The sequence below is a fragment of the Tamandua tetradactyla genome, chromosome 22, assembly GCF_023851605.1.
Source record: "Tamandua tetradactyla isolate mTamTet1 chromosome 22, mTamTet1.pri, whole genome shotgun sequence".
Lineage (NCBI taxonomy): Eukaryota > Metazoa > Chordata > Mammalia > Pilosa > Myrmecophagidae > Tamandua > Tamandua tetradactyla.
The window spans coordinates 40580299-40606725 of record NC_135348.1 but is presented as its reverse complement, the minus strand read 5'-3'; the positions used below and the strand labels follow the sequence as shown (position 1 = coordinate 40606725).

The 26427-nt window shown below is 34.0% G+C and overlaps 1 protein-coding gene across 1 annotated transcript; it reads left to right on the top strand.

Annotated features, from left to right (window-relative positions):
• The first annotated feature begins 95 nt into the window (after window positions 1–95).
• PLK4 (polo like kinase 4) lies at window positions 96–25235 on the top strand. The gene is given in 18 exon segments (XM_077140072.1): window positions 96–358; window positions 1014–1109; window positions 1884–1979; window positions 2060–2174; window positions 14159–15185; window positions 15982–16082; window positions 17953–18323; window positions 19135–19239; window positions 19613–19715; window positions 20570–20719; window positions 21349–21482; window positions 21575–21629; window positions 21632–21665; window positions 21802–21949; window positions 22330–22393; window positions 22396–22469; window positions 23586–23692; window positions 25076–25235. Coding segments are annotated over 18 exon segments (2913 nt in total). The 5' UTR covers window positions 96–328; the 3' UTR covers window positions 25179–25235.
• The last annotated feature ends 1192 nt before the right edge of the window (window positions 25236–26427 follow it).

Here is a 26427-nt window from a genome sequence, read left to right as displayed (position 1 = left end):
GGCCTGGAGAGCTCGGTGGGTCGCCGAGAGCCTGCGCGCATGCGCGGCATGGCTCAACCTGTCCGGAGCGACCCGTCGCGTTACGTCACCGACAGTCTCCTTTGGAAGGCAACCGGCGGGAGTATTTCAAAATGGGAGCGCGGAGGCGCCGCCCAGGCTTCGGGAGGTACCGGGAAGAGCTTTCGGTGGTTGTGCCGTTGTCGCCGGGACCGGCGGCCTAGAAAGCCGAGACTAATGGGCGCCAAGACCGGCTGGCTGCTTGGAGCGCTGCCTCGAAGGGACTGGTTAAAAGGAGCTAATCCAGGGTGCCGAGGCCAGGCCTGTCAATATGGCGACCTGCATCGGGGAGAAGATCGAGGTGAAAAGACTCGGCAGGCTGCTGTGGGGCGGTTGGAGGTTGGAGTGGCGGAACCCGAGACACTGTGGGAAGGGAACCAGGCGAAGCTAACGGTTGTGGGGCGGACGCCGAGGTGCACTGGGAGGGTCTCAGCCGGTGGGGCAGCTGGCTGTTTGGGGGCGGAGCGGTCCGCCCCTCAGGGACCCGGAGGGGCGAGACCGGTGAGCCGCTGGTAAACTCCGCCTTTCAGTCCCCAGGCGCCTGGGCTTTGTGTCCACTGTCCCGCCGGAGCTGCCGCGCCGTAGCGCGGCGAGGCTGTTTCCCCTTCTCCAAGGATGCGGCGGTTTCCTCTGGCGGGACCTGCGGCGCGATTAGAGCCAGGCCCTCGGCTCCCAGGGGTTGGCTGGAGGTGGAGGGAGGCGCCGAGGCTGCCTTGAGGTTGAGGAATCAGAGCCTTAACTGCTTTACTGGGAACCCATCCTGGAGACGTGAAGGAGCCCTTGTTGGGCTGCACCATGCCTCCCGTCCCAGACATCTGCTTTATCGAGGTGTGATAACTGCCTGAGTTTTGTCAGACTACCCTTCTCGATCCATTTTATCCTTTCCCTTCCCATCTTTATTTCTTTCTACACCTGTGAGTCATCCCACATAAATAATCTTTAATTTAACTTTTAAGGATTTTAAAGTTGGAAATCTGCTCGGTAAGGGATCATTTGCTGGTGTCTACAGGGCTGAGTCTATTCACACTGGTTTGGAAGTTGCAATCAAAATGGTAAGAATATGGTAATCAACTTCTCTCCTGTATTTTGCAAGTAATTAGAGAAGTGTACTATTTGAGAAGTCAGAAACTCCTACCTGTCAACCTTTTATTTGTGGTGTAAAGAACCCTTTACTTAGGCAGAAAACAATAATGCCAATTCTAACAGTTGAGCTTAAAGACATTTTAGAAGACTCTTGACTTTGCTTAGTTTAATTATACCATCTAAGTATTTAATCTTCATTGATATACAGTAGATCTGGTGTCTGTTTTAATTAAATATACTTTTAATATGCAATTGATAGAAGTCAAAGAACAAATAATAATTAAGCATACACTTGTGCATAGTTCTTTATTACTCACTGTAACAGAATTAATCCAAACTACTGTTCTTGATTGTTGAAAATCAGCCCAATAGAAGTAACAGGAATATAAGCAAATTGAGAATCCTTTATCTAACCCAGTCAGAAAAGGGAAAGGAAATTTTATTTTGAAGCTTGGCTAAATTTGTATTTTGTTGTTGTTGTTTTTATAGATAAAATAATTGTGTAATTCTTTAGGGTTGGGAGATGGCATTAGAATTCTGTGGGCAAACTTACTGAGGGTCCATTCTGCTAGGTACATGGGAAAGACAGACAGCAGAGTAAATTGACCTCATAAAGAAGTAGATAAAAGGAGATGAGACTGTTATTTTTAATTGAAGTATGCTTTCTCTTTTCAAAGTTGACCTTTGACAACTTCACATTTGAAAGTTTATCAACATTTAAACCTCTTATCTGTTATTTTTAGATAGATAAGAAAGCCATGTACAAAGCTGGAATGGTACAGAGAGTCCAAAATGAGGTGAAAATACATTGCCAATTAAAACATCCTTCTATCTTAGAGGTAAGATATGTATTTTATAGAAGCTGCCAGAAAGACTGAATTTTTGTATATTATAATTTTATTATGCCTTTACATTTCAGCTTTATAATTATTTTGAAGATAGTAATTATGTGTACCTGGTATTGGAAATGTGCCATAATGGAGAAATGAACAGATACCTAAAAAACAGAATGAAACCCTTCTCAGAAAACGAAGGTAGGCTGCTTCTTCTCTTTTTTTTTTTTGATAAATAAAAGTCTTGCTCTTTACGGTGTAGTTCGGATGAATATACTATTGTGTAATATATATTAAAACTGTTTTAGTTATTACTTTGGGCTGAAGGAGATTTTTTTCCCTTATAGAAGCAGTTAATTTTTCTTTTTAAAAACATTTTTTGTTGTGAAATATAACACATATACAAAAAAGCAATAAATTTCAAAGTACATTTTAACAAGTACTTATAGAACAGATTTCAAAGTTTGGTATGAGTTACAATTCCACAATTTCAGGTTTTTCCTTCTAGCTGCTCCAAGTCACTGGAGACAAAAAAAGAAATATCAATACGATGATTCAGTTGTCATAAACATTTGTTAAATCCTATCTTTTCTGTTATAACTCCTCCTTCTGCTTTGATCCTTTTCCCGATCTTTAGGAATATTTGGACTATGCCCTTTCTGACTTTTTTCATGTTGAAAAAGGGTGTCGATGATATGGGGTAGGGGGATGAAACTGGTTGATGTTCTTAGAGAAACTGGCATCTCTAGATTTCAGGACATATCTGGCCTAGGAACCATCTGAAGGTTTTACGTTTTTGAAAAGTAAACTTAGTGCATGACCTGTAGGATCTCAGATAGAGCCCTAGGTGTGCTTTAAGGTTAACAGGAATGATGTTGGTTGGGGGTTGGCAAATCATAACGATTTGCAATATCTAGCTGAAGCCTGCCTAAGGGTAGCCTACAGAATAGCCTCTCAACTCCATTGAACTCTCTCAGCCACTGTTACTTCATTTTGTTATAGGTCTTTTCCCCCTTTGGTCAGAAAGGCATTGTTGATCCCACAGTGCCAGGGCCAGAAAAACAGTTAATTCTTATAAACAATTCAAGCAGTACAAAAGTAAAGTAAAACGGGAGATTTGTTATCCTTCTCCTATCCCCAAAGCCACATTTTAAGTTAAATCGTTGGTAACAATCTAGTGTATCCTTTCAAATCTAGAAAGACACTTTTTAAAATGCTCTTGATGACTGTAGTTTCTAAATCAAGCACAAATAACCATTAAAAGTATTTATTATAGAAAATGTCAAACATAGAAGTAGAGAGGATAGTATATAAGCCCCATGAAGGGGGTTTTGAAGTTTTGAAGTCAACTTTGAAAATTATTGACTCTTGCTCCAGTTGTTTGATCCATACCCTTTCCACTTCCCTAATACAGCAGAATTTTTTTTTCTTACAACTTTTTATTTTAAAATAATGTCAAACTTGCAGGACAGTTGCCAAAGTAATACAAACCCCATAAATATATACTCCTAATATTTTCTTATATACTCCAATATACTCCTATCCCCAGATACCCAGAGCCACCAATTTTAACGTTTTTACCACATATGCTGTATCATTCCTTCTATCCATCTGTGTATCAGTCCATCTGTCTATTTTTTGAACACTTGAGAACTGGTTGCACACATCAAGCTCTTGAATACATTATGCTCCTTGAACACATAATACTTTCATGTACATTTCCAAAGGAAATATTATTGACTTATATACCTTAAGTGCAGTTATCAAGTTCAAGAAATTTAATATTGATAAAAAGCTTATGCTCTATCTTCCAATTTTTTCATGGGTACCAGTAATTCCCTTGAGTCCTTTCCATTATTAGATCCTGTCCAGGATCACTTATTGCATATAATTCTTCTTGTCTCTTTAGTTGCTTTTTTTTTTTTCTAATTGTGGGAATATATATACAACCTAATGACTCCCAAGCATGTCATTCAGTAGGATTAATCACATTCAGAATGTTGCGGTGTCTGCACCACCGTCCATTACTAGAGCTTTCCCTTCCCCCTAAACAGAAACCCTATACCCATTACGCACTAACTCCCCACTGCCTTTGCCCCCCATCCCATTCCTGTTAACTTGTGCATTACTTTTTATCTTGTAAGTTTACATATTCTCTGATATTTTCTTTGTGGTTAACACAAGACTTAAATTTAACAGCCTAGATCTATAACAATCTTGTTTGATTTGACACCAGCTTAACTTGAATAGTATATATAACCTGTGTTCCTGTAGACTTCCACTCCACTTCCCTCCAGCACCATGTAATTGTAGTCACAAATTACACATCAATACGTTATGAGTCCAAAGCCATTATTTATCATTACATTTTATGCCTTTAAGATTCTGTGGGAAGTAAAAATGGAGTTACAAACAAAAATACAGTAGTACTGGCATTCGTATTTATCCATGTCACTACCTTTACCAGATATCTTTATTTCTTCATGTGGCTTTGATCTATAGTCTAGTGTCCTTTCAACCTACAGAACTTCCTTTAACTTTTCTTGTAGGGCTGGTCTATTGATAACAAACTCCCTCAGCCTTTTTTTTTTTTTATGTAGTTAATATATTTCTGATATTTTCTTTTTAACTTTTTAAATTGTATAACATATACAAAGCAAAGAAAAAAAGCAATAATTTTCAGAGCACTCTTCACCATGTAGTTACAGGACAGATCCCAGAGTTTGTCATGGGCTCCCATACCATCCTCTCAGATTTTTCCTTCTAGCTGCTTCATAATACACAAGGCTAGAAGGAATAAATATTTTTGTATCATCATAATTGACTTTTTTTTTCTTTTTTCTGAAAAATAACATATCTACAAAACAATAAATTTCAAAGCACAGCACAACAATTAATTGTAGAGAAGATTTCAAAATTTAGTGTGGGTTACATTTCCACAATTTTAGGTTTTTACTTCTAGCTGCTCTAAGATACTGGAGACGGTAAGAAATATCAATAAAATGATTCAGCAATCATATTCGTTTCTTAAGCCCTACTTTCTCTGTATAATCCCACCATCACCGTTGATCTTCCTATCCCATTCTTTAGGGATATTTGGGCTATGGCCATTTTAACTTTTTCATGTTGGATGGGGCTGTAAATAATATGAGGTAGGGAGATGGAACTAGCTGATGTTCTGGAGATGCTGGGTCCTCTAAGTTTCAGGACTAATCTGGTCCAGGGACCCATCTGTACGTTTTAGGTTTCTGGAAAGTTACCCTAGTGCATGGAAGCAATGTAGAACCTTATATATTGCCCTAGGTATTCTTTAGGATTGGCTGGAATGGTTTTGGTTGGGGTTTGGCAAGTTGTGATAGGTAGCAATGTCTAACTGAAGCTCGCATAAGAGTGACTTCCAAATGATAGAGGGAGGAGGGCTGGGGGCATAAATGAAATCAGAAAGAAAGACAGATGTTAAAGATTGAGATGGTATAATCTAGGAATGCCTAGAGCGTATAATAATAGTGACTAAATGTACAAATTTTAAAAATGTGCATGAGGAAGAACAAAGGAATGTCATTACTGCAGGGTGCTGAAAATAGATGGTAATTAATATTTTAAAATTTCACCTTATGTGTGAGACTAGAGCAAAAAATGTTTATTTGGTACAAAATTTATCATATGACTAGTGCATTTGCTAATGTAACTTATGTAGATATTTTATTGAACACCATAAGTACATGGAATCTTGGGTAGGACATGAGATTCTATTGGTTTGTCCAGAGTGATGCCCCAATGAATCCCAGAGTGATTTGATCAGTGAGTGGAAAAGTATTTGCAGAGTCCCCTTCGGGGAATGGTGAGAATGGGGAGAAATTCAGCCTCACTAAGTTGAATTCTTGATATTCTCACAAGCAGTGTGGACAACCAAAGCTATAGGTTGAGCCCCCGGTCTTGGGATTTGTTCATATGAAACTTAACCCCACAAAGGATAGGTCAAGTCTACTTAAAATTTAGGCTTAAGAGTCACCCCCAAGAGAGCCTCTTTTGTTCCTCAGATGTGGCCTCTCTCTCCAGCCAACACAACAAACAAACTCACCACCCTGCCCCTGTCTATGTGGGACATGACTCCCAGGGGTGTGGACCTTCCTGGCAACGTGGGACAGAAATCCTAGAATGAGCTGAGATTCAGCATCAAGGGATTGAGAAAAACCCTAGAATGAGCTGAGACTCAGCATCAAGGGATTGAGAATACCTTGACCAAAAGAGGGAAGAGTGAAATGAGACCAAGTGTCAATGGCTGAGAGATTCCAAACAGAGTCGAGAGGTTATCCTGGAGGCTCTTCTTACGCATTAAGTAGATATCACCTTGTTATTCAAGATGTAAGGGAGAGGCTGGAGGGAACTGTCTGAAAATGTAGAATTGTGTTCCAATAGCCATGTTTATTGAAGATGATTGTATAATGATACAGCTTTCACAGTGTGAGTGTGTGATTGTGAAAGTCTGATGCTCCTTTTATCTACCTTGTCAACAGACGAGTAAAACATATGGAATAAAAATAAATAGGGGGAACAAAGGTTAAAATAAATTTAGTTTGAAATGCTAGTGGTCGGTGAAAGCTGGGGGTAAGGGGTATGGTATGTATAATCTTTTTTTCTCTGTTTTCGTTTTATTTCTTTTTCTGAATGGATGCAAATGTTCTAGGAAATGATGAATATACAACTAAGTGATGATATTATGAATTACTGATTATATATGTAGAACGGAATGATCACATGTTAATATTTTAGTTCACTTGTTAATTTTTTAAAATTAATTAATTAATAAATTTAAAAAAAGTGACCTCCAGAGTAGCCACTTGACTCTATTTGAACTCTCAGCCACTGATACTTTATTAGTTATACTTTTTCCCCCCTTTTAGTGAGAATAGAATTGCTGATAACATGGTGCCAAGTCTGGGTTCATCCCTGGATGTCATGTCCCCCAGAGTGGGGAGGGCAATGATTTCACTTGCAGAGTTGGGCTTAGAGAGACTGAAGCCACATCTGAGCAACAATGTGGTCCTCCAGAAGTAACTCTTAGTCATTCCTATAGGCAGTCTAAGCTTCTGTGCTACCTACATAAGCTTCACAAGACTAAGCGTCAAGATCAAGGGCTTGGCCTATTGATTTCAGTGTCCCTAATGTTTTACACAGTATCAGAGGATTCCCTAATAGTAACATTTAATAGTTCCATATTTCTTCTCCCTTCCCTCAAGGGACTTTGCCAATACTTTTTGATTATCTGCTTGCTATATTCTAGGATGTTTCCAGGCATTACATTAAAGTATTCAGGATTAAGGGCCCTCATTCTTATTCTGGGCTCCCTGTGCTTCAGTTGTTCAAATGAGCTATCCAGACAGGTTGAGTTAGATTATGTGCTACAGAAAATTTAGGTTCCAGACAAAATAAACCCTTCTTCCTTTGATCTCAAAGAGTAGGTGTGGTTCTAAAATAGAAACAATGTCTTCTTTACCCCTTCCCTCAGCTTTTATTTACCTGGGAATAACTTAACTTTGCCCTCATTTTTGAGAGAGAAGTTTGCCAGATATAAACTTCTTACTTGGCAGTTTTTTGCTTTCAGAACATTAAGTATGTTATCCTCTTCCCTTTGTCCTCTTACCTCTGTGGTTTCCAGTGAGAATTCAGCACTTAATCTTATTGAAGTTCTCTTGTATGAAACATGTTGCTTCTCTCTTGTGGCTTTCAGAATTTTCTTTTTATCGTTGGCATTAAACAGTTTGATTACCACATGTCAGAATATGGGTCTATTTAGGTTTATCTTGTTTGGAGTTCATTGAGCATTTTGAATGTGCATATTCGTGTCTTTTGTTAAAATATTTTCAACCATTTTATTTAACCACTGAATATTCTCTCTGTCCTCCTTTCTCTTGCTTCTTTTTCTGGGACTCCTGCAATTCATTTGTTTGTATGCTTGATGGTGTCACAAAAGGTTCCTCAGGGTCTGATCACTTTTCTTCATTCTTTTTTCTGCTCCTCAGACTGAATTATTTCAGTTCTCTTGTTGTCAAGTTCATTGATTCTTTCTTCTTGCTCCAATCTGCTGTTGAACCCCTCTAAGGGATTTTTAATTTCTGTTACTATGATCTTCAGTTCTGTTTTATTCCTTTTCATAATTTATTTCTCTTTATTGATAGTCTCTTGTGTTTCTCTGTCATTTTCCTAATTTCCCTAAGTTCTTTGTCCTTATTTTCCTTTAGCTCTTTGAGTGTATTTAGGGTTGTTTTTTTAAAAGTACTTGTCTGGTATGTTGCAAGTCTAGACCTCCTCATTAATGGTTTTTTTTTTTTTTTTTTTTTTAATTTTTTTATTAACGGAAAGAAAGAAAGAAAAAAGAAATTAACACAACATTTAGAAATCATACCATTCTACATATGCACTCATTAATTCTTAACATCATCACATAGATGCATGATCATTGTTTCTTAGTACATTTGCATCGGTTTAGAGGAACTAGCAACACAACAGAAAAAGATATAAAATGTTAATATAAAGAAAAGAAATAAAAGTAGTAGTAATAGTAAAAAACAACAACAACAAACAAACCAACAAGCAAACAAAAACAAAAAAACCCTATAGCTCAGATGCAGCTTCATTCAGTATTTTAACATGATTACTTTACAATTAGGTATTATTGTGCTGTCCATTTTTGAGTTTTTGTATCTAGTCCTGTTGCACAGTCTGTATCCCTTCAGCTTCAATTACCCATTGTCTTACCATGTTTCTAACTCCTGCTGAACTCTGTTACCAATGACATATTTCAAGTTTATTCTCGAATGTCCGTTCACATCAGTGGGACCATACAGTATTTGTCCTTTAGTTTTTGGCTGGATTCACTCAGCATAATATTCTCTAGGTCCATCCATGTTATTACATGGTTCATAAGTTTATCTTGTCTTAAAGCTGCATAATATTCCATCGTATGTATATACCACAGTTTGTTTAGCCACTCTTCTGTTGATGGAGATTTTGGCTGTTTCCATCTCTTTGCAATTGTAAATAACGCTGCTATAAACATTGGTGTGCAAATGTCCGTTTGTGTCTTTGCCCTTAAGTCCTTTGAGTAGATACCTAGCAATGGTATTGCTGGGTCGTATGGCAATTCTATATTCAGCTTTTTGAGGAACCGCCAAACTGCCTTCCACAGTGGTTGCACCCTTTGACATTCCCACCAACAGTGGATAAGTGTGCCTCTTTCTCCGCATCCTCTCCAGCACTTGTCATTTTCTGTTTTGTTGATAATGGCCATTCTGGTGGGTGTGAGATGATATCTCATTGTGGTTTTGATTTGCATTTCTCTAATGGCCAGGGACATTGAGCATCTCTTCATGTGCCTCTTGGCCATCCGTATTTCTTCTTCTGGTAGGTGTCTGTTTAAGTCTTTTTCCCATTTTGTAATTGGGTTGGCTGTCTTTTTGTTGTTGAGTTGAATAATCTCTTTATAAATTCTGGATACTAGACCTTTATCTGATATGTCGTTTCCAAATATTGTCTCCCATTGTGTAGGCTGTCTTTCTACTTTCTTGATGAAGTTCTCTGATGCACAAAAGTGTTTAATTTTGAGGAGCTCCCATTTATTTATTTCCTTCTTCAGTGTTCTTGCTTTAGGTTTAAGGTCCATAAAACCACCTCCAGTTGTAAGATCCATAAGATATCTCCCAACATTTTCCTCTAACTGTTTTATGGTCTTAGACCTAATGTTTAGATCTTTGATCCATTTTGAGTTAACTTTTGTATAGGGTGTGAGAGATGAGTCTTCTTTCATTCTTTTGCATATGGATATCCAGTTCTCTAGGCACCATTTATTGAAGAGACTGCTCTGTCCCAGGTGAGTTGGCTTGACTGCCTTATCAAAGATCAAATGTCCATAGATGAGAGGGTCTATATCTGAGCACTCTATTCGATTCCATTGGTCGATATATCTATCTTTATGCCAATACCATGCTGTTTTGACCACTGTGGCTTCATAATATGCCTTAAAGTCAGGCAGTGCAAGACCTCCAGCTTCGTTTTTTTTCCTCAAGATGTTTTTAGCAATTCGGGGTACCCTGCCCTTCCAGATAAATTTGCTTATTGGTTTTTCTATTTCTGAAAAATAAGTTGTTGGGATTTTGATTGGTATTGCATTGAATCTGTAAATCAATTTAGGTAGGATTGACATCTTAACTATATTTAGTCTTCCAATCCATGAACACGGTATGCCCTTCCATCTATTTAGGTCTTCTGTGATTTCTTTTAACAGTTTTTTGTAGTTTTCTTTATATAGGTTTTTTGTCTCTTTGGTTAAATTTATTCCTAGGTATTTTATTCTTTTAGTTGTGATTGTAAATGGGATTCGTTTCTTGATTTCCGCCTCAGCTTGTTCATTACTAGTGTATAGAAAAGCTACAGATTTTTGAATGTTGATCTTGTAGCCTGCTACTTTGCTGTACTCATTTATTAGCTCTAGTAATTTTGTTGTGGATTTTTCTGGGTTTTCTACATATAGTATCATATCGTCTGCAAACAGTGATAGTTTTACTTCTTCCTTTCCAATTTTGATGCCTTGTATTTCTTTTTCTTGCCTAATTGCTCTGGCTAGAACTTCCAACACAATGTTGAATAATAGTGGTGATAGTGGACATCCTTGTCTTGTTCCTGATCTTAGGGGGAAAGTTTTCAATTTTTCCCCATTGAGGATGATATTAGCTGTGGGTTTTTCATATATTCCCTCTATCATTTTAAGGAAGTTCCCTTGTATTCCTATCTTTTGAAGTGTTTTCAGCAGGAAAGGATGTTGAATCTTGTCAAATGCCTTCTCTGCATCAATTGAGATGATCATGTGATTTTTCTGCTTTGATTTGTTGATATGGTGTATTACATTAATTGATTTTCTTATGTTGAACCATCCTTGCATACCTGGGATGAATCCTACTTGGTCATGATGTATAATTCTTTTAATGTGTTGTTGGATACGATTTGCTAGAATTTTATTGAGGATTTTTGCATCTGTATTCATTAGAGAGATTGGTCTGTAGTTTTCTTTTTTTGTAATATCTTTGCCTGGTTTTGGTATGAGGGTGATGTTGGCTTCATAGAATGAATTAGGTAGTTTTCCCTCCACTTCGATTATGTTGAAGAGTTTGAGGAGAGTAGGTACTAATTCTTTCTGGAACGTTTGGTAGAATTCACATGTGAAGCCGTCTGGTCCTGGACTTTTCTTTTTAGGGAGCTTTTGAATAACTAATTCAATCTCTTTACTTGTGATTGGTTTGTTGAGGTCGTCTATTTCTTCTTGAGTCAAAGTTGGTTGTTCATGTCTTTCCAGGAACCTGTCCATTTCTTCTAAATTATTGTACTTATTAGCGTAAAGTTGTTCATAGTATCCTGTTATTACCTCCTTTATTTCTGTGAGGTCAGTAGTTATGTCTCCTCTTTCATTTCTAATCTTATTTATTTGCATCCTCTCTCTTCTTCTTTTTGTCAATCTTGCTAAGGGCCCATCAATCTTGTTGATTTTCTCATAGAACCAACTTCTGGTCTTATTTATTTTCTCTATTGTTTTCATGTTTTCAATTTCATTTATTTCTGCTCTAATCTTTGTTATTTCTTTCCTTTTGCTTGCTTTGGGATTAGTTTGCTGTTCTTTCTCCAGTTCTTCCAAGTGGACAGTTAATTCCTGCATTTTTGCCTTTTCTTCTGTTCTGATAAAGGCATTTAGGGCAATAAATTTCCCTCTTAGCACTGCCTTTGCTGCGTCCCATAAGTTTTGATATGTTGTGTCTTCATTTTCATTTGCCTCTAGGTATTTCATTAATGGTTTTTAATACTTATTTTCTCCTTTGAATGAAACAGCACTTCAGATTTTGTTGAAATCTAAATATTTTGATATTTTAATGTATTAGCACTGGAATTTTGATCCTGCGCGATCTATTCGCTTAAGTTTTTATCTAGCTAATGCTATGACACATTTTCTTGATGCCAATTGCTAACCAAGGAGGAACGAAAAGAAGGAAAAAATAAAAGAAAACACCTTTCACATTCTCTGCAAATTGGCCACCTGTGCAAGTGCTCTTCAAAGCTTAGCCATACAATGAATTTAGAGAATAGCTTTAGACAAAAAATGTGGGGTGCCTTGTGCACAAATAGAGCTTGGCATACTCAGAAGAACTGAAAGATGACCAAAGTGTCAAGAGCTTAGGTGAGTTGGGAAAATGCTGCAGAACTAGACTGTAGACATAAATAGGAGTTAGAGTAGATCATGTTAAAAGGTTTTATCTTTTGTGTGTGGGTGTAAAATTTAACATAAATAGAAAATGTATGAAACAGAAATATTCAACTTAAGTTATTCTAAAGGATATATACATGTAACTGCCATCTAGGTCAAGAAATAGAACACGGCAGCACCGAAGTAGCTCTCCATTTTAAACAATCTTCATTTTAAATGTGCCTTGGGAAATTTTCATAGTTAACGATATTTCATTATGTTGTAAGAGGATCATTTTTTGCTACATGTAAAAATAGAGAGGAGCAACAACAAATACAGGAAATTCTATTACGTTCACTCAAGAAATGATGGTACTTATACCAGCATAATGGCAGGGCAACTCAAAAGAAAATAAGAAGTTCAAGATTTATTTTGAAAATAAAATTGAAAAATCCTGCTGATGGAATAGATGTGATGGTTACAGAGGAATCTAGTAGTATGCTTCCTAGGTTTCTTGAGTGAGTAAGTGAGTGATTTAGCTGCTGATTGAAATGAGAAAGTCTGGGGTAGGAGATTTGGTGATGTTAAAAATTACAAGTTCTGTTTAGGTCATGGTAAATTTTAGCAGTTTTAAACAACTAAGTGAAGTTGTTAAGTAGGCACTTGAATTGCCGAGTATGAGCTCAGAAGAGATATCTAGCCTATAGGTTTAATTTAGGAGGCATCAGCCTAAAAATAGTATTTGAATCTATGTAACACAAGCATTAAAAGATAACAGAAGATTGAATCTGCAAAAACTATAAATAGAAAAGAATTATTAGTTTGACTTCATTAAAATTAAAAATTTGTATATGATAAAAGATATCATCAACAAAGTTAAATGTCAAAGACAGAAAATATTTGCAAAATGATAATTGCCAAGTTAATATTAAAAATGTATAAAGGGGGTGCAGGAGTAGTTCAGTGGTAGAATTCTCACCTGCCATAGGAGACCCAGGTTTGATTCCTAACCTATACACTTCCCAAACGAACAAACAAATGAAAACTAACCAAACAAAAATTCAGCAAATGGTGCTTCAACTATGGAATGCTCACATGGAAAAAGAATGAAATGTGACCCTACCATACAGCATACAAAAAAATAAATTAATTAAAAAAAAAGTATAAAGCATACATAAAGATAGAATATTTGAACAGAAAAATAAACAAGGGATATTGGCAGACTATTTACAGAAAAGGAAGTACAAATGACCAATAAACATGAAATGATGTTCAAACTCTAGTAATTGTGGGAAGCCAACTAAAATAATGAGGTAATGGACTGGGACTACTTAGTTTTAACAAAGGTGTGCATGAAAATAAAACTCTTTGGAAGGCAGTTTGCTAAGATATGAAAATAGTAAAGGTTCATAGCTTTCAAGCCAATGGTTCTGTTTCTTGAAACTACTGTAGAGAAATACCTCATACAGGGACACAAGGAAGCAAGCATGGACAAGAATGTTCATTGCTATAGTTTTTGTAATCTTGAAGCAGCCAAAATTACCCAAATTGTTGATCAGCAGCAATTAAATTAAAAGATCTATGTGTACTGACACAGCAGTATCTCTAAGAAATATTATAAAGTTGGAAAAAATAATGTAACTGTTTTTATACCATTTTTCTATTTAAAAAGCATTTATTACAGTATTTTTTGGATTAAAATGTATGTAAACACAGAAGAAAAGTTTAGAAGAATACACAGACACTATTAACGGTGATTACTTTTTGTGAGGGATAGATGGGTATCAAAGGAACTTTAGCTTCCGAATGATATTTTGGTGGGTAAAACTAACTTGCAAGCCAGTGTTCAATGTGATGCTTTGTCTACCACGTCTACCTAGGTTTTTAATGTATTCTAAATGCTAAATCTTCCATATTTTCTAAGTTGTAAATTTTCTCTTTTTGTGTATCCTAACAGCTCGACACTTCATGCATCAGATCATCACAGGAATGTTGTATCTTCATTCTCATGGTATATTACACCGGGACCTCACACTTTCTAACCTCTTACTTACACGTAATATGAACATCAAGATTGCCGATTTTGGGCTGGCAACTCAATTGAAAATGCCACATGAAAAACACTATACATTATGTGGAACTCCTAATTACATTTCACCAGAAATTGCAACTCGAAGTGCACATGGACTTGAATCTGATGTTTGGTCCCTGGGCTGTATGTTCTATACATTACTTATTGGGAGGCCACCTTTTGACACTGACACGGTCAAGAACACATTAAATAAAGTAGTATTGGCAGATTATGAAATGCCAGCTTTTTTGTCAAGAGAAGCCAAAGATCTTATTCACCAATTACTTCGTAGAAATCCAGCAGATCGTTTAAGTCTGTCTTCAGTATTAGACCATCCTTTTATGTCCCGAAATTCTTCAACAAAAAATAAAGATTTAGGAACTGTAGAAGACTCAATTGATAGTGGACATGCCACAATTTCTACTGCAATTACAGCTTCTTCCAGTACCAGTATAAGTGGTAGTTTATTGGACAGGAGAAAACTTTTGATTGGTCAGCCACTACCAAATAAAATGACTGTATTTCCAAAGAATAAAAATTCAAGTGATTTTTCTTCTTTGGGAGATGGAAGCAGTTTTTATACTCAGTGGGGAAATCAAGAAAAAGAAACCAGTAATAGTGGAAAAGGAAAAGTAATCCAAGATGGAGAAGAAAGACCGCATTCTCGATATCTTCGTAGAGCCCATTCCTCTGATAGATCTAGCCCTTGTAATACTCAGTCCCGAGGAAGAAAATATACAATGGAAAGATGTCATTCAGCAGAAATGCTTTCAAGGTCTAAAAGATCAGGAATTGATGAAAATGAAGAGAGATACTCACCTACGAATAGCAATGCCAATATTTTTCACTACTGTAAAGAAAAGACATCCAGTAATTCTGAATCTTTGGAAAGACCTGATAACAATCAAGCACTGTAAGAATTCTATCAAAAGTGTTTTAATTTTCCTTAAACATTGTAGTAGCACAAGTATGAAGCTGCATTTAACTGAGAGGGGTTACCAGTGCAATTAGTTTATTAATGGTTTATTCCTAACACTCTCAGATGCTCCTGAGGCACTTTCCTGATTTCCATTTCTTAATAGGAAGAGAATCAGAATGGTGATTTTGAATTATGATTGAAAACCTCTTTTTAAAAAATTACTGTGTAAGTTCATGAATGTATTATAGCATGTTTAATACTGGGAAGTTTTTAGTTTGATTCTGTATTTTGTGTAGAGTAAGTCTCCAGTGTAACATAACATATATTAAACATGTCTGATCCCTAGTACACTCTCTAATAATTATAATAATTATTATATATAATAATATATAATATATTAAGAACATATATTAATTATATAATAATATATAATTATATTATTAGAGAGAGAGAAAAGCTAAGCTTGAGTGATGAGTAATCAATGCTGACTGCTCATCTGAAGACTAATTTTTTAAAGATGTTTTTTTCCTTTTTTGGTCTTTGAATTTTATGCTTTAATTATAAGAGTGCAGTGCCATATGGCAAAATTGCCACAGTACCATTAGCATTTTAGTATGGACATTCTAGCTGTTGAGAGAATTTAGTTATAGAAATACAGTTTTCTACAGTTATTTTAAAATTTTCAGGTATTCAAATCAGAAAAAATTATCCCCTTCCTAATATTTTTATTTTTAAGAGTTACCTGTTAATTTTTTATTAGTTTATGGGAATTCTTTTTTTGTCTGTTTAGCTCTAATCATCTTTGTCCAGGAAAAATTCCTTTTCCATTTCCAGCCCAGACATCTCATACTGAAATGGTACAACAGTGGTTTGGGAATCTGCAAATAAATGGTAAGATGTTTTTTGGTGGTAGTGTTGTTAAGTTCTTTTTAATACAGAAGTTATAGGTTAACAAAAATCATCCATAAAATACAGAGTTCCCATATACCACCCCATTATAAATAATTACTAAAAGAACATTTTTATATATGTACTGTTAACCAAAGTCCAAATGGTGAATTTTTAATGGAGTATTTTAGTCAATAATTAATGACTTGAACACTTACCAAACATTGCTGTTTTCTATTTTTTTTGAAGTAAACAGTATATTTTCAATAAAGCTGTATTACTTTAATAGTAATAATAACTGTCAACACATTTTGAATATTTATGTTAGTCACTGGTCTTAATGCTTAACATTTATTGTTAATTAAATTCTCACCAAAAAATATGAGAAAGATAATATTGTTATCTCCACTTTACAGATAGGAAATTGTTGTACACAAAGCTTAATTTCCCCAGGCTATCAACCATAAAATAGGTGAGCCAGGTTCCAACCCAGTAGTCTGGTTCAGAGGCTTTACTCGTAACCCCTCTGCTTTTACAGCCTCTCTATAATAAGCACCTATTAATAGTGCCTATAAAATAATCAAAAGATGGTTGACCTTATTTTTAAGTAGAAGCTGATATGGACAATATGATCTGCAATTGGGACCTCACATATGCTAAAGTACACAGCTACTAAAAGCTAAGCATTTTCAAAACAGCTGTCGTCTAAGTTATTTTATGTGTAATGGTGTTTGAAGGTTAAGTATTTCCCATTGATGAGCATGCTGTTCACAGAAGGTGGATTGGAAAATAATGAAGGAAAAAGGTGAGAGAATAAAAAAGAAACATAAGGAAAGGAGGAGACCATTTTTTTAACCACGGGATAGTATTACTTAACAGACAAAGGTGCATAATTTAGTTGTAATTTAAGCAGAGTGTTGTCATCTCAAGAGTCTATTTTTTTTCTTTTCCTTTTAAAAATATATGTTATTTTCAGGAGCCCAAAAAGAAATTAATCTCATGTGTAGTTGTTGGGGGTGATAATTCAGATTTACATTTTTTTGCAGTTATAAAGCTGTCACGCACTTAATCTTGCACCTAATAGTCCTACAACAATTTTAAGTATGCTATTTGAAACAAAATATTTTCTCTCATAATGGGAGTAGGAAAAAAAGAAGCAATAAGATGTCATTAAAGGAAAAAATTTGCATTGAAAATTGTGAAAGTTTAGGGTTAGGGTTAGCATTTGAAAATTGCTCTATAGTTTTATACACTTGAATCATTTTAAGGGCTTTGGAAAGGTAGTGTTTACTTGTGAACTAAATTGGTAAAATTCAAATGGTAAAAGTTCAGTAAGAACTTTTAAAAATGTGGGTGTAAATACATTTGTAATATTAATTATTAATATTTAATATGTTAAAATGTTTTGGTTTTACTTGCTTATTTCCTCAGTAAAGGTGGGATGGACAGTCCTTAGCTTAGAGATCATAAATTTACATATTTCGGTATGGCAAATTATTCTGCTTTTGCCAAGACATTAGTAGTTACTTATTCTAAAATTAGTAGATAATCTAGGTCACTAGTTTAATCTTGATTGAAAAATTAATTTCATATAATAGCTTTCCTTTCTTAGTCTTAGGAATACTAAAGATATTCCTAGATATGGGTTCAAAATGCTCTTTTAATGTCACTTTTTATTATGTCATATCTTTAACTGCTTATTTCTTAGAAAAAGTATTAGTTTTTTTTTAACTAGTATTTCTTTTGTTCCTCCATAATGCTATTATAAAACCAGCATGACAGACTTGGCATTTTAGTTATTTACTCTATTTCTTCTTGTGTAGACTTGGCATTTTAGTTATTCACTTTATTTCTTTATTGATGTATATTGTAGCTCTTTTAAGAGAACCTACTGAGCACAACAGCATTAATCCAAACAGAAATTTTCAGGACCATCCAGATCTGCAGAAGGACATATCACGAAATGCCTGGACTGATATAGGAGCCAAAAAGAACTCAGATGCTTCCAATAATGTACATTCTGTAAAACAACTGAATACCATGAAATATATGACTTCACTTCAAAGTAAACCTGAAATAATTCAACAAGGGTCTATTTTTGGCTTAGATCCTCTATCTGAACAAAGCAAGACCAGGGGTATGGATCCATCACTGGGGTATCCAAAACGTACATTACGAAGCATTACATCTCCCTTGACTGCACACAGGTTAAAACCAATCAGACAGAAAACCAAAAAGGCTGTGGTATGTATATTATTTTTCTAAGTTATTATATGACATGTTTCTTAGAAATATGCTTTCTGGTAACAAACATGGTGTTTTTAGTTTCCTATAATGTCCCTTTACTGCAGGGTATGTAAATAATGAACACATTTAAAGAGAAAAGAGACTAGATATTTATGGGAAGATAAGCTCGTGTTTACCTCTGGTTATTTTAATGGTGAAATGATACTGACATGTTTGACATTTTAGATTATTGATAATGACAAACATTTAAAAAGAATACTACATACTGTTAAATATTGTATTCATAATTTCAATAACTGAATATTTAATATCACTTTGCTTTTGTTCTAATCAAGTAAACTAGGAAACAACTTATTTTTTTAAAAACCATCTGAAAATATCTAAAGACAAGGAGTATGCGTAAAATAAGTTTAGAATTTTAAAATATGTTGTGTTGAATTAGTGATTTCTTTTTTTTTGTAATTTTCCATCTTTATCCTGTTTGTGTCTTGTTTCTCATTTCACCCAGTCTTGCTCTGTTTGGCTTGCTATTGTCTTTTCAGAGTCCTTCTCCACCCTGCCTTCTGCTCACTGGTTATCATATCACACTTTGTTATACGCTCTTAGCTTTGCTCCTTATGGTTCACCATTGTACTTAAATATACCTCTGGTTCAGACTGTCCCAGTGCAGCAGCTGTGATTTGAACTTTAATTTTTGTCCCTGTCATGGTAAAGTACTTTTCTCTCGCGTTGTATGTATGCCAGGGCTGTTGTAATAAATAAGAGAATTGTTAGTGATTCTAGGTTTTTGTTTGTTGTTTTTTTTTAGGTGAGTATACTTGATTCAGAGGAGGTGTGTGTGGAGCTTCTAAAGGAGTATACATCTCAAGAATATGTGAAAGAAGTTCTTCAAATATCTAGTGATGGAAATGTGGTAATGTGGATTTACTTTTCTTATTTTGCAACTTTGAAATGATTTCTTAGGTATTTAGCATTCCAGTTCATTCTACAGTGGTATCTTTCAAATAAAATTCAAATCAAATTTCCTGATTGTCTCTGGAATCCAAAATCTAAAATGGCATATTAAGTACATTTAAATAAATTATTGTAATTTAAAAAGTAATTACAGCTGGTAACAGTCTAAACTTGTGAGGTTAAGATCACAAAAATTGCCTTTAGAGAATATTTAACATTTTTCTATAAAACGATATTCATTGTTTCTTTGAATTCTTCATGGTTTTTAGTATCAAAATATTATGTTTTAATTTAATGGAATATAATTAGAATCCTTAAATATTTTTTGGCAGATCACTGTTTATTATCCAAATGATGGAAGAGGTTTTCCTCTTGCTGATAGACCGCCCTCACCTACTGACAATGTCAGTAGGTTCAGCTTTGACAATTTACCAGGTATATAATTTCTGGTGAGATGTGCTTTCTAATTAATCCAGTGTTTATTGTTAATATTCTGTTTTGTAACAGTGTTTTATTCTACTTATTCAAGTTAAAACTAACTCTAGAATATTAATCATTTATCACACCAATATAATCGCTGTACTTGTTTAGTTACTAATTTGGCTAGAATTATATTATCAAATTCAATATGAAGTATCTAGTCTTTTCCTTTTGAAATCATTGCTTTTTACATAACTGATCATTTGTCATTGTGGTTAGCCATATTTACGCTCGGTTCAGTTTCTAGGTAAAATTTCACTGAGGTAACTTTTAAAAACAAAAAACCTATCTAATCTAACCCTATTAGGAATCAAAACAGATAAGACTATTAGTACTATAAATGATCACAGTTATAGGGAACTACAAGAAGATTTACTTTCTTATATTAGGACTGTGATTCTCTGTTTTACTAACATACAAAGAGCCACAGTTCTTTTCCTGAAATTCATTTGTTTCGGCTAGCTCAGGTACAAGTTTTTTTTCAGTAAAGATCTATCAAAACTTGCCTTTCTTATAAAGTGGAGTCATTGATTCAAAGAAAGAGATGTTTTAAAATAATTATGATGCTGGTCATTAGATTTTGTTATAGTATACTTCTTGGCAATTTTCTTATATTGTCTTTGGTTTTCATTAAAATTAATAGATAAATATCTCTAAGATATTTTATTTTAATAAGGTGTATTACTAACTTATCAAGTTGAATTATGGAGTAAGAGCAGAAATAAACATTAAACTTTTATAAAATTTCTATGTTAAGTCATCAATTTCTTCTCTAATATTAGGTAACTTTATTTTGCTTTTCACCCTAGAAAAGTACTGGAGAAAATATCAATATGCTTCCAGATTTGTACAGCTTGTAAGATCTAAATCTCCAAAAATCACTTATTTTACAAGATATGCTAAATGCATTTTGATGGAGAATTCTCCTGGTGCCGATTTTGAGGTTTGGTTTTATGATGGTAAGTACCATTTAGAATGGTAACTTTTTCCCTTTAACTTGTAGTTTAGTCTTATGTTTCTTGTTTTAATTGAACATAAGTCTTTAATATATATAACTGCACATTTAAATTATACATAAAGTATACTATTTTACACATAAAGTATGACAAATCGTGTTAATCAAAATTTGTTATTTATACCTTCCTACAAACAATTTATTCATCTTATAATATGTGAGTTTTCTTTCTCAATGCGGCTCCAGTGTAACAGCATCCAGATTGATGATATAAAAATCACATGAAAATAACGATCATATTTTTATATTAGAAAAAAATGGGCATACATCTAATTATGAGAATTCTACATGTGGCAAAAGGATAGGGTTGAGCCAGAGAATCTTATTTTCTGTTTTTTCATCTGCAAAGCTCTCAAAGGGGGCACACAGCATACATACACATATAATTATAGAACATATATAATAGCTGTCCTTCAATTATGGTTTTGTATGAGAGTCTCAGTTTCATTAATGGTCGGTAAATGAATACAAATGAAATCTTGATTGAGAAGCCATAATGTAATGATATAATGAATTGAGATATGGGAATATTTAAGGAAATAATAAAATAATAGTTTTCTGCTTATTTTTTAGGAGCAAAAATACACAAGACGGAAGATTTAATTCAGGTGATCGAAAAGACTGGGAAATCTTACACCTTGAAAGGTGAAAGTGAAGTTAATAGCTTGAAAGAGGAAATAAAAATATATATTGACCATGCTAATGAGGTACATACCTACTTGTAGATTTTTCATATCATTTAAGTAATACAAATAATGTAAGTGGAATAATGACAGAAAATATTTTTCTTTTGAAATAGGGTCATCGTATTTGTTTAGCTCTGGAATCTATAATTTCAGAAGAGGAAAAAAAAGTGGGAGCGCTCCCTTTTTCCCAATAATTGTAGGAAGGTAAATGTTTGAAAAAATTTATAGAATAAATAAAAAAGAAAAAGTTTGGTATTTATATTATAAATAGTCTTTAGGTTTCTGTGAACTGAAAGTTTTTAAAAAGGGAACATATTTGGACTTTTTTTTTCTCTTTCAGAAAACCTGGTGGTACTAGTTCATCTAACACCTTATCACCTCCTTCTTCCTTGGATCCAAGCTACCCAGTGAGAGATACACCATGTTTCAATAGAATGATCATGAATAGTGCTGCATCTCTGAAAAAGGCACCAATACCTAGTCCTTCTGTAAGTAAATATATGTCGCTTCTGTACTTAAAACCCTTCAACAATTGCCTGATGCCCTTGATATGAAATTAAAATTCCTTACTGAATTAAAAAATAGATATGTTTCTATGTGTGTGTTATGTGTATCCTCATACACATATATATGGACTATGATTGCAGCTATAAAAAATATGTCTCTGGGGAAAAAAGACAAAAAGAGTCTATAAAAACAGTTGATTATGTGATTTTTTTCCCGTATTTTTTAATTTTCAGTAATGTGGTTTTATTTGTTTTTTAAAATTGCTTTAAGCGAATGAAAATCCATTTGTTTCCTACTTTTGCTGAAGTTGATTTATAAAAATGTTGAGGAATAATGTCTTCCTACCTTTTATTATTTATAGATAGTTACAGATGAAGGACTTGGCTTTACAGCTGCAGATTCTGGAACAAACATCTCTTCTACCAGTCTAAAGATTGTCTTCCTAAATCAGCACAGCTTTTGAAATCTGTTTTTGTGGAAAATGTTGGTTGGGCTACACAGGTAAGAGTTTTTAGGAAAGTGAATTTTCTCAATATGAATTTCTTTTGTTTTTCACACTGATTAGACACTTGGCAAAAAATATATAAATTATTTTTGAGATTTCTCTTTACCCAAAAATTCTTACAACATTTTTTACACTGACTCATTACAATTTCAGTGTTTTTTCTTTGTGTACAATTGGAAAATTCCAGATATTGGAACTCTAGATAATAACCTCTTGCCATTTTTTTTTAAAGTAGACATCCATTAATGGCTAATTGTGAGGAGTAGAGAATGATGTCAGGGGCATTTAAATACACATTGAGTTTCACACTTACAGAATTTTATGTAGGTATAAACTAATATATGTATATTACCTGAGAAGCTTGGAGACTTTTGAGCATAACACATATACTTTTTATTTACCAGTGAAGTAAAATGCAGCCTAGTCTTTTGCAAGGGTAGGAAAAAACAGAAAGAGGACCCAATACTTGTTTGGTACTGGCTACATGGCACCATGTTTTTCACAGATATTGTCTAGTTTATCCCCCAAAATAACCCCATAAATTTGATGATTCCTTCTTTTAGAAATATGAAAATTATGCACAATCCTGCATTATTTGTAAGTTGAAAGAGTCTGGATGTAAACCCAAAATATTCCAGCATTCATATATTTTTCACTGTGCTACGTGCCTTGTTTGGAATGGAACATTATAAATATCAAAGATTAAAGGGACAAGTTTCAAGATGTCAAGTTCTGAAGCGGGAGAAAGTCTTTGGTCTTAAAACAAAATGGAAGGAAACCCTAAATTAAGAAAGTATTGCTATTGTTATTCCTTCCTGGTTAGAATATACTGTGATAAGATCAGAAGACTACTCAAATATCCCCATGTGGAAGTTAATGGTAAACAAGATTCGTTTTAATATTATAGTACCCTAGCTACTAAAGAGATATTTCCTCTGGAAAACACTTTTACATATTCTTGATGCTACTTCATCATATCCCCAGATTTGTTGTCATCTAGGAGGGTTGTATTTTTTTTTTTTTAACTATGCAGAAGACCTCTTACATATGAGTATCTTAAGAACCTCAAGCCCTCTACCTTAGAGTAATTTACATGCTTATTCTCTTTCCAGTTAACAAGTGGAGCTGTGTGGGTTCAGTTTAATGATGGATCCCAGCTGGTGGTGCAGGCAGGAGTGTCTTCTATCAGTTATACATCCCCAAATGGTCAGACAACTAGGTAAGTTCTTAAAGTACTGGTTGAGATTGAATCCTTTGCTCTAATTTTGTTTTCCCTGTGTTGAAATAAATGATTTAATAAAGTTACTGTTTTCTTTTTACAACATTCATGTTATTCTTTAAAATGCTAATTATTCTTAGCAGTTCATTTAATCTTTTTAAATATATATTTTGTTTTTCTGAATTAATGCAGGGTAAGTAGTATGGATATTCACTCCAGGTGGTTAGATTCCTTGTAGTCTTATTACTCCATAGCCTAACTAGGTCGGAGACATGATCCCTTTGCATAAGCGATGAACTCTGAGTTCAAAAGAATATACCTAAAGGATTTACATAAAAGAACTGAGAACAACAAATCTTTCTTTTAAGGGGTAACCTGATTATTTTCCCAAATGAAGAATATGTCCCTTGACATAATGTGAAATGATTAATGTTTAAAAGACTATTTTGAATGTTTATATCAATTCTGTGTGAAACTGTATACCAGGCATCATGCTATGAATGAGGAATCTCTCCATAGCAGAAATAAGCCGTAAGTTTGCTACCAAAGAGCTATTTCCTTTGGAAAACACTTTTACATACTAGATTTGGAAACAGAGCTTCTGTTACTAAAATGCAGTACAGTGCTGATGAAGCCAATACAAACATGTTACTTCATGAGAACAGTGCATATTGTAGAGGAAATAGTTGGTATAAAAATAATTCATGGATGTCTTTCACATAGTTTTTGTTAAATGTGTATATATTCAATGCCATGACTTGAAGGGCTACTCTTCTAGTTAGAGGCTTTGTTAAAAGCTCTTCCAAAATCTCCAGAAAGTAGAAGAATGCAAATGAAGACTTCGTAGATCCTGTGGTCAGAGGATAAAAATCAAAAGACTACTCAGATATCCTAATGGGAGTTAATAGGAAACAAGATTCATTTAAATGATTTTTAATATTATAGTACCCTAGCTGCTAAAGAGATATTTCCTCTGGAAAACACTTTTACATACTAGATTTTATTTGGTATCATCATTTGGAAATTTTTAATATTTAAGTAAAAATGCATCTGAAATGTGTTTAGCTTAGTGTATTCTTTAGAAATAGGGCCTTCAATTTAGGATCAACTTTTCAGCTTGCTTTAGAAACTATGAAGCCAGTTCAAGTTTTCAATATGATTTTCTCTTTATTATTTAAATGCATTTAGAAATTGGTCTGTTTTAAAAGGAAACAAATTGACTATGGTTAACTTGACTTAGATGTATACTCTAGTAAACAATTTTGTGTAATTTTTTGGAGATCCTCTTGTCATACAGAATTACTAAAAAACATGTGCCTTTTGATACTCCTAAGAACCCAGTTGTTTACATTTTTGCTTTTTTTTTTTTTTGGCTTCACTTAGGTATGGAGAAAATGAAAAGTTACCAGACTACATTAAACAGAAATTACGGTGTCTTTCTTCCATCCTTTTGATGTTTTCTAATCCAGCTCCTAGTTTTCATTGATTAAAACTCTTTTTAGATGTGTAAGTTTAATAAATAACTTTTTGTTGGCTTTCAAATAAAGTGACTTTTTATTTAATATAACTTCTTACTTCAGAAAGCCTTTCTACGAAAGAGAATTTTAATCTATACCATCCTGTATGTTTTCTAATGAGACAACAAAGCAGAATGAAACTCAGTCCACTTGCAAAATATAGTAGGTCATAGTGTAAAATAGAAAGGGAACCTGATTTTGCTCTTAGAGCATGCTCCCAAACTTAATGTGTTCATATATTTGTATTGAACAATCCTTTAAAAGTAAAAATAGAAATGATGTGTGCTATGCTTGTGCTTTTATTATTTTTCTCTATTTCTCAGACATGTTGAGAATCATGGACAACATTTGATGGATTTATTAAATAGCTGAACATGTAAATAATGTGTATTTATGTTACAAGTAACATATGTAAAAATGTATATTTGTTTTATATTTATTTTTGTAGCACCAGTGTCTGATGCAACATTTCTGCCAATGCATTTTATAAAAACTAATAAATGCAGTGATAAATTCCTTTATCTTTTGATTTATTTAATTAAATGTTTATTTTAAAGTAAATTAAAAGTAATTTTTAAATTTTGTGGCCTTGAGTGTATAGAAGAAGCAATTAAATTGCAAAAATTATTTCTGCAAATGGTAAATGCATTATTTCTCTACCCGTATCTGAAAATATTTGTATATTTTGATAATTAAGTATTTTAACACTGAAAACATGAAGAAAAAGAATATTTGACAGTGGGACAGCCATTCCTAATAGAAAACTAAGTAAATAAGAATAGAATGAAACAGATATGATAAAGCACTTTAATCTGTTTCCTGCTGATTTTTATAATCAAAAAATATTGAAGTTAATTTCTACCAAGTCACAATTTAACATTGTTTTGGAGATTTTTACCTCAGGCAGCGAGATGAAAAGTAGTAATTATACTTGTCATTTAAATTGCAGAGTTAACATAAGAAAAAGACAAACAAATGAATAGAAGAATGTTCAAAAGATAAGAACCAGTAATTTACAAAGGAAGAAATCAATATGGTCAGTAAAAAGGAAGTATGTTCAACTTCATTACTAGTTGGGGAAATGCCAAAAAATCAATTCTTTAATTGTTCAAGACAATTCTTTCCCTAAATCAAAGGGGTTGGTAAAAAATAAAAATAATAATAGTACTCACAAAGATAAGATGTGGTTGATTAGAGTGTAAATTATAATACCTGGAA